Source organism: Sorex araneus, chromosome 1 (genome assembly GCF_027595985.1).
Source record: "Sorex araneus isolate mSorAra2 chromosome 1, mSorAra2.pri, whole genome shotgun sequence".
NCBI lineage: Eukaryota > Metazoa > Chordata > Mammalia > Eulipotyphla > Soricidae > Sorex > Sorex araneus.
Window position 1 is genome coordinate 446412757 of NC_073302.1, and position 9255 is coordinate 446422011.

Sequence of the window (9255 nt, forward strand, 5' to 3'; positions counted from 1 at the left end):
GACATTTTATAGCCTAGTTTTCCCTCTCAGAGAACCTGGCAAGTTACAGAGAGTCTCACCTGTCATGAATAAAACATTTAAAACAATTCTGTATTAGTATATTTTGGAGTTGATATGTAATAAATTAAAAACTGCATATGTAAATTTCTCCATTAATGTCATATAAACACTGTATTTTACAAAGTTGTAATTTGTTATAGGCAATTAATATTTGAACACAAATCCCACTATCAGTACACCTTCTTTCCATCACTGTATCCAATTTTCCCAACCACCCCTTAAGTCTTCCCTATAGCAGGCCCTCTCTAACTTGTTTTATATTGCATGTTGTCAATAATTTGCTAACAGAATGACCGAAAGATGTTTCCTTAGAAGAAAGTTAGGGAAAATTGTTGTATCTCAACATTAGGCCACTAAGTCCTTGTATAAGAGGTTATTAAGATGTCCTTACATCTTAATAATAACTAAGTACACAGGCAATGTTCTTACATCTTAATAATCACTGAATCACTGTATCACTGTAATCCCACTGCTCATCAATTTGCTCAAGCGGGCACCAGTCACGTCTCCATTGTGAGACTTGTTGTTACTGTTTTTGGCATATCGAATACACCACAGGTAACTTGCCAGGCTCTGTTGTGGAGCCGAGATACTCTCAGTAGCTTGCCAGGCTCTCCAAGAGGGACAGAGGAATTGAACCCGGGTTGACCGCGTGCAAGGCAAATGCCCTACCCTCTGTGCTATCACATAAATTAAGGCCATTAAGTCCTTGTATAAGAGATAATTAAGATATTGTTACATATTAATAATATAAACAATATTATAAATATATAAACACAAGCCTTTTGTGTTTATATTTTGTTAATCAAGGGTTGGTTACCTTCTAGGTTACATCCCATCCCACCTGGTGTGCTACTATTGGTTTGTCAGTGTTGTAGATTTTGGCATCAAATATGGCTTCACACTCCAAGAAGTCCGGAATTTTTAACTGGGTGACAGGGCTAGAAATCAAGTTTTAACTGGGTGGTGACTTTGGGGTGTGCGCGTGAGTTTTGGAGGCTTTCAAAAGTACAGACAGATGGGGAGAGGTACCCCATCCAGACTCCACTGAAAGCCTGGAGATTTCAGTCATAAAACCTGCACCCTTGAATTTTTCAGCAGGTTAATTTCGGGGGGAGGCTTGCTCCTGAGGCATTGGATTCTGGCCAGGGGCATGGCTGCAGTTTTGGAGTGTGGGAACAATTGGCTCTCAGGGCACTGTTTGGGCAGACATTGGGTTGATCCATCCCCCTCAGAGTGCCCCATCTAACTCAGCCATGTGTGGGTGTCTAAAAAACAAATATGTCATTTGTTGATCTCTTTTGAGGTTTATTTATGAATCTCTCAATCATGACCTCCAGGTGGCACCAGAGGTAGTTCCTTGCTCTTCTTTTCACCCCTTTTAGGTACTGTGGTTCATAACACTGTTTTTGATAGGTTATTATCACATCACTTTACCTTCCTTCAGCACTTAGTTGGGTCTGGATGACTACTTCCACTTCCCTCCATCTTTGTCATAGTGATCCCTTCCCTGACCTATACCATCTCCTGCTTGTCCACCCTGCCATTTGTAAGTTGATTAGAAGGAGCAGTTTGTGCTTAGTTATTTGATTTCAACATAACTCAGGAAGAAAGAGCCCACATAAATAACCTAACTACAAATTTCAAGGAACTGGAAAATAAAAAATAAAAGGAGTCTAAATCAGTCAGGCAGGAGGAGGAAATAATAAAACTTGGAACAGACCCCATCTCTTTGTGCTTCCCATAGCCTAGCAGTCATGCCCATGAACTATCTCTGGTGCCATATAAGCTCATTAATGGCCATGATCCAGAGACTCACAAACAGAGCTCTTGGTAGAGAGCAACATAGAATGAGATGCTGCAGAGAGGCCTCCAGACCCTAAAGTCACCATACATTAAAAAAATTTAATTAGGGGCTGGAGCGATAGCACAGCGGGTAGGGCGTTTGTCTTGCACGCGGCCGACCCCGGTTCTAATCCCAGCATCCCATATGGTCCCCTGAGCACTTCCAGGGGTAATTCCTGAGTGAAGAGCCAGGAGTAACCCCTGAGCATCGCCGGGTGTGACCCAAAAACCAAAAAAAAATTTTAATTAACTTCATGTGTATTACCACATTAAAAATTTTAGAATTCCTGGATTAATATTTCATAACCTACATCACTGATTTACCAGGAGTAGTACACCATATTTGGTGTGGTGTAAAGTAGAGGGCAACCAATCTAGGGAGAAAAATATATCTAAAAGCACAAAAGGCTCAACCTTTAATAACATGTTAGTAATCTAGTATACAAGGGCTTAATGGCTTCAGAGTGAAATACAACAATCTTCACACACTTTCCTCTAAGGAAACTTTTGGATCATTTTTAAAGGAATATTTATAACAAGCAATACTAAACAAATTGTTTAAGTTCTGCTTTGGGGACAGGGTTTTGTGGTTCGGGGTTGAAACTTTCAAAATATAGTGATAGGAAGGTGTAATGGTGGTGGGATTGGTGTTGGAATATTAAATGCAATAAATTATTATGAACAACTTTATAAAAATAAAATTTAAAAAGTAAAATAATTATTTAGGTGATTTAAATGCAGAAAACTATGTTATGCTATTGCAATGAAAATGAGGGAAGGAAAAAATGGAATATGTAATAGACAGAGAGATAGGCTCCCCCATACCAAATAAATAGTCATATGGGAAATTAAAAAACTTAGAGCAGAAAGTGAAACCCATGAAAACCAATCTAAAAGATTAATAAAAGGAAGAACTGGTTCTTAGGGAAAAAACTAAAATCAATAAATCACTAGCAAGTCTCACAAAGAGAAAGAGAAAGAGAGACAGAGAGAGGGAGAGGAAGAGAGAAAGAGAGAGCCTAATGAACTGAATCAGAAATAGAAGAGGGGGCAACACAACAAACACCACAGAAATTCAAGGAAACACCAGATATTACAGTGAAAATGTTGATGTCTTGAAACAAATACTTTTCCTAATGAATTTTACATTGTGTACTTATGACTTTGGTTTTTACCTCTTCTTGAAGTTCCAAAATTTGATTTAATTTTTCTCTCCAAAGCAAGTGTATCTTGGAAATGTTGATGCCATTGGAGGTACATGGAGAAAAAGGTTTCAATTAGAAAAAACAGAAACAGCAATTATGAGGTGATGTTTCTTTAAAAGCAAACAGTTCCTTTATTAGCTCCACCCTATCTGAGCTTTCTGTGTCAGAGTTCTGGGGGGATGTGAAGAACTTTTCCTCAGAGTTATAGCCAGTGCATCTGCTCAAAGAGCTTGTTGGAAGAAAGTTTGAGGACTCATCAACTCACTAAAAAGGTAAGCCTGACTGATCCAGAGCCATAGAGAAGTGTGTGTGTGTGTGTGTGTGTGTGGTGGGGGGTAGAACTGAGGAGTTAACTAGGAAGCAGAATAGAACCCAGGAAGTCTCCACAGTCGGATGGAATTTGTTCTGAGAAGAAACGAGGTCCATTTCACAGCACAGCAAAGAGGATTATGAATAATTGTGATGTGTCCGGGGAGCGAGATGAACATATCATTGAGTATGATATCCATTGCTCATGGTGAACTGAGCACCAGATGGCTTTGGTGCAGGGGAAGGGAGGGAGCAAGTGGCGGTTGGCACCTCCATACAGCGTATATCGAGCTGGACAAACCTTCACTAATTAATGGGATTTAATTCAGGTGATCTTAAGATAGATACTGACACTGCTAAGGTAGACAGACATTTCTCTCTAACAAGTCATCATTTCCCCTTTGTATGAAATTTGTATCCTCAGGAAGGTCTTAGAGCTGGAGGACAGTTTAGAAAACACTCAGAAATTAGTACTAAAATTAAGTTAGAATTCCACAGAACTTCCTGTGTCAACATGAGTATGTCATTAGTGGTAGATGAAATACAAAACTCTGTTAGTTGAGTTTTCAATATTTAAAAGAGAGCATCTATGTCACTGAGAATAGAACCCACAGTGTCAGGATTTGGAGTCCTATTCTAAAGAAAGCACACTTTGGAATCCCTCCTCACTGCGTTCCCTAACTCCAGCATCACTACCTGTTCATTCTCTTGGAAAGACTATAGACTTCCCCTGCCAATTTTCTCCAATCTATCTTTGATTTGACATCAAATAAATTTAGAATCATAGATCCAGTAGAAAACTAAGTCAGTCGACAGAGTGAGTATGATAGAGTGGACAGATTATGAAATAGATACTACCCTGTCCAACACTTACTAGCCCAGTGAACATGGGCAAATTTATCAGCATTTTAAAATGCCATACTCCCTATTTTAAACAATTTTAAAACTTTAATTAGCCCTCTATAAACTAGTTTTTATTGGAGAAGCAAATGAGTTGTTTACCAAGACATTCAGTATACATTGCACACATGTATATTTAAGAAGTGTTATTTTTGATGCTGTAAAATTGTTAAACCTAACTCAGAAATAAAAACGAGTAACAGGAGGAACTGTAATCCCATCTTAAAAATTATAATTATTATTTTATTTCAAGGCACAACTCTCTTTTAAAAATATATTATTAGGAACATTTGGCTTTCCCTGATCATCTCACTTAAAAAAAATTAAGGCAAAGCTGAAAACATTGGAAGATGTAAAACTCTGTAATTCTTATATTTAACTTATTCTGAAGGGTTTGACTTTTGTTTATTCTGTGATATTTTAAAAATAAATTAGCATTTAGTTCAACAGATTTGGATAGTGTGCATTTTATTGATTTTGTGCTCAAGATTTTATCGAACATGCTTTCCAGTACCTGGGCTTTGTGTGAATGTCTGAGGAGATATTGAAGTTTGATAGTTTTGTGTAGGGGTCCTGCATAGGCACTGTTGTGAATTCCATGAGAAGAACAACGTGTTTGCTTGTTTCTTTGATGTTCACTGTGTCACTGTATCACTGTCATCTGGTTGTTCATCGATTTGGCCTCCAATACTATAGTATTGGGAAAGATGAGTAAGGAGAGGCTGCTAAAATCTCAGGGCTGGGACGAATGGAGACAATACTGGTGCCCGCGCTTTGATGTTGTAGCACTTTAGCACTGTCCTCCTGTTGTTCATCCATTTGTTCAAGTGGGCATCAGTAACGTCTTCATTGTGAAACTTGTTGTTACTGTTTTTGGCATGTCAAATACACCACGGGTAGCTTTTCAGCCTTGGCCATGTGGGCGGTATACTCTCGGTAGCTTGCCAGGCTCTCTGAGACGGATGGAGGAATCAAACCCTGGTAAGCCGCATGCAAAACAAACACCCTAGCCGCTGTGCTCTTTCTCCACCCTCTCTTTGATGTTAGCAATATTAAAAAATTAATATAATTTTAATATTAAAATTGCTGGAGAGTAACCTATTTGTTAAGTAAAATCTTAAACTATAAAACCCTAACCTTATCATTCCCTTCCATTTATTAAATGGAATAATCCCTCTCAATATTTGTATGAGCTATGGTAATATTTTTTAAAATCTATAATTACCTTTATTTTGAATAGTCAGAATGATAGGATATTTCCCATGCAAACTTTACAAGAACTATTTGTCTCCATATAAGAAGATTGTATTTCTAAGAATTACTCTTAGGGCATTTGATAATTGTAATTCTTCAAGGTGCCCAAATGTCCTCATCTTTTCCCAAATAGAGGCTTTTCACATCATTTCTTGAATTCTTTTATTTAACACCCTTATGGGTTTATTCTCATAGCATCTTTGCTTTGTATTGTGATTAACATGATCTAGGTTAAACTCAAGTGTTATGCTCTTGACTTATAATCAGTTCTTTCTTTGAAGATCCTTAATTTCCCTACCCATTTGGAGAAAATTGGGGAATTGCATTTTAAGATGACAATCTATGAATTAAGAGTTCTCAGGACTACATGGATTATATTATTTTTATGTCTATTTTAGTGTAATTCAAAGTCACATAAAAAGGCACACAGCTAAAAATCATTTGGTAAAAGATATTTAAGAATCTTTGCAGAATTTTGTCTTAGTGCAATTCTTAGTGATAGACGATAAAAGTACTGCATCTTTCAGATACTTGGACCAACTAGCTGTGCTTGTTTAATTTACTTTTATTTTTATTTGAATTTAATTTACTCTTGTATTATTGTTTAAACAATTTTTAAGATTGTATGTTTTAGATAGTTTTGCATAAGTTGTATAAGTTAAGACAGTTTTAAGATCAAGTCTTTGAATCTATGTATTATGGAAGAAATTTAGTTTTGTATTTCAATTCTTGACAATGTTTATCAATAATCTAAAAATAAGAAACAATATATTTCTATTTACAAAGATTTTATATAATTTATTACAGTGAAACAATAATAAAACTATATGTTCTTTTATTCTCTTCACTTTTTTTCTCTAGTGAAAATTTCTCCTGGAAATCTCTTCATAGCTATATAGAAATACTTCTCATTACTTTTTATGTTTTTTTGTATTTCAATTTGTGTAAATCACAACAAATCCTATTTTACATAACAGTCCCTATTTGTCGACTATTAATTTTGTGTCTTTTGTTGTTATAAAAACTCAAATAGCCTTGTACAAACTTTTGTGTATTTTGTCAATTTAGCTTTGATAAATTCTAAAATGGATCGATTATCAAAGAGATAATGCATATGGATTTTAGAGAGAAATTGCTAAATTCTCCTACATGGGTTTTGGCTTATTCTTGAAAGCCCTTCCATGTAGAGGAGGGTCTGCTCCCTTAAACCTTTATAAACCACTTGCAATCAGTTTTAGTGATATGGAAAGCTTGAAAGTAAGAAGAAAGTAAGAAATAGTTGCATATTGTAAATAGCACAGCAGGTAGGGTGTTTGCCTTTCACGCCATAGGACCGGGGTTCGAGTCTTCTGTACCTCTCAGAGAGCCCGGCAAGCTACTGGATTATCCCACCCACACGGCAGAGCCTGGCAAACTACCTTGGTGTATTTGATATGCTAAAAGCAGTAACAAGTTTCACAATGGAGACGTTACTGGTGCCTGCTTGAGCAAATCGATGAACAATGGGACAATAGTGATACAGCGCTATTTTTTAATTGTAGTGTGAATTTTTTCCTCTATTGTGAGTGGACACTAACATTCTTTTACATATGTAAGGCATACTGCTCCTCTCCCCCAATTCTTTGTTGATAGTATCTTATTTTATCCCCAATTTTTGTTCTTTTCTCTATTTTTTTGTTAGAATGTAGGAAAATGAACGTTTAAAATTTGAGTTAATTGGGCTGGAGCCATAGGCGGCTGGTTCGGGAGGCCACGCCCCCTTTTGAGGCCACGCCTCCTGACGTAAGGACACGCCCCCACAATCTGGGCGGGACCGTGTGAATTAGGGCGGCGCTGAGGTTGACTGGCAGCAGCGGCAAAGTGGGGGTGGGGGTCCTGAAGAGCCCAAGGCGCAGGCCGCCGACTTGGGGGCAGTTTCTCGCAGGGCCGCCCCTAAGTTATACTCAACAGTGTCAATATTCTGCCTTTACTGGGACCAATGTACACTAGAGACAATCACAGGGAAAATTTTAGGAAAGAAAGTAACTAAGAAAAGAGGGCGTGAGAGTAGTTTCCTCGCACAACATCACTCTTTCCTCTCTCCCCCCTTCCTGCAGGCCAGGTGCCCTGTGGGTGCAACCCTGCCGTGGGCCATGGGCGACCCTCTGTTGGACGACCCTCAATCCTGCGCCGTGAGGATTGTCCTCGTAGGGAAAACAGCAAGTGGTAAAAGCGCCACCGCCAACACCATTCTTGGGGAAGACAAATTTGTTTCAAAACTGTCTGTCCACTCTGTTACCCCGAAATGCCAGAAAGCGTTCCGGGAGTGGAAGGGGAGGAACATCCTCGTCGTGGACACCCCGGGGTTCTTTGACACCAAGGAGAAGCCGGACATCACCTGCAGGGAGATCAGAAAGTGCGTCCTCTTCTCCTCCCCGGGCCCTCACGCCTTCATCCTGGTGCTGCAGCTGGGCCGCTACACAGAGGAACAGCAGAGAGTCTTTGCCATGGTCAAGGCTCTCTTTGGGGAGTCGGTCACCAGGCATATGATTGTCCTGTTCACATACGGGGAATGCTTGGGGGACTCAAGCCTACGTGACTTCATAGCTGAAGCTGACGTGAGCCTAAGAAACATGGTCAGGGAGTGTGGGGGCCGCTGCTGTGCCTTCAGCAACAGAGCAGCGAAGGCTGAGAAGGAAGCTCAGGTGCAGGAGCTGATGCAGTTGGTAGAGAAAATGATCCTCAACAACTCCCACTTCACTGATAACATATACTTGGGCATAGAGGAAACGCTGAAACAGAAGGCTGAGGCTTTGAGGAAAATCTACTCTGATAGCTTAGAAAAGGAAATTGAACTAATAAAAAAAGAATATGCCCATGAACCTCAGAATGAAAAAGAAAAAAAAATAAAATTTCTTAAAGAGCTATATGATCTTAGAATTAGAAATCTAAGGGAAGAGGAAGGGGAGAATTTATTACATTCATCAGTGCAGGTTCCCAGGAGCGTATTGTCAATGATATCGGCACTTCTGAAATAATGCAAATATCAGCTTACTCTCTGTTGTTTTTGTTCTTCTGGGTTTTAGGGGTTCTTTATTTACATATCTTAACTCATTTACTTTAAATTAAATGAAGAACTGTAGAAGATTGCTAAGACCAAAGCAACAAAAATTAAGAGACAATCTAAATCAACACAAAATAAATGAACATTCTACCTTGTGTGTATATAATTTGAGACATCAATAAATCTACGAAGAAAAACGGAAATTATCCAACATCTCTGAGGTTCATATATCATGTCTTTCTGCTGCAAGAGAAATTCTCCTTGTAAAGACATTTTATTGATGGCTGTTTGTAAAGACTCTATACTTATGGATAAGAAATTAAAATTTCTCCCTCTAGACCTGTGTTTCCCTTGCCAGTGTCCTCAAATAATGTTTGAGAAAATACATAGCATAAAAGATATAAAATAAATGTTTATTGATGTTGTGGATGTATTTGAAATTCTAATTTCTTAGTGTGCTTTATTAGTTTGGTTTTGGGCCACCTAATTGTTCTCAGGAATTTTTCTTGGCTCTGAGCTCAGGGAACACTCCTGGATGGGCACAGGGACCATATGGGGTGCCAGGAATTGAATTTGTGTCAGTCAATACTAGGCACGTGCTTTACACCCTGTACTGTATCTCTGACATCCCTTATACTT

General features: G+C 38.5%; 1 protein-coding gene across 1 annotated transcript; it reads left to right on the forward strand.

Annotated features, from left to right (window-relative positions):
• The first annotated feature begins 7705 nt into the window (after window positions 1-7705).
• LOC101556330 (GTPase IMAP family member 7-like) lies at window positions 7706-9043 on the forward strand. The gene has a single exon (XM_004622619.2). The coding sequence runs from the start codon at window positions 7706-7708 to the stop codon at window positions 8588-8590; it is 885 nt and encodes a 294-aa protein (XP_004622676.2). The 3' UTR covers window positions 8591-9043.
• Window positions 9044-9255: the final 212 nt, after the last annotated feature.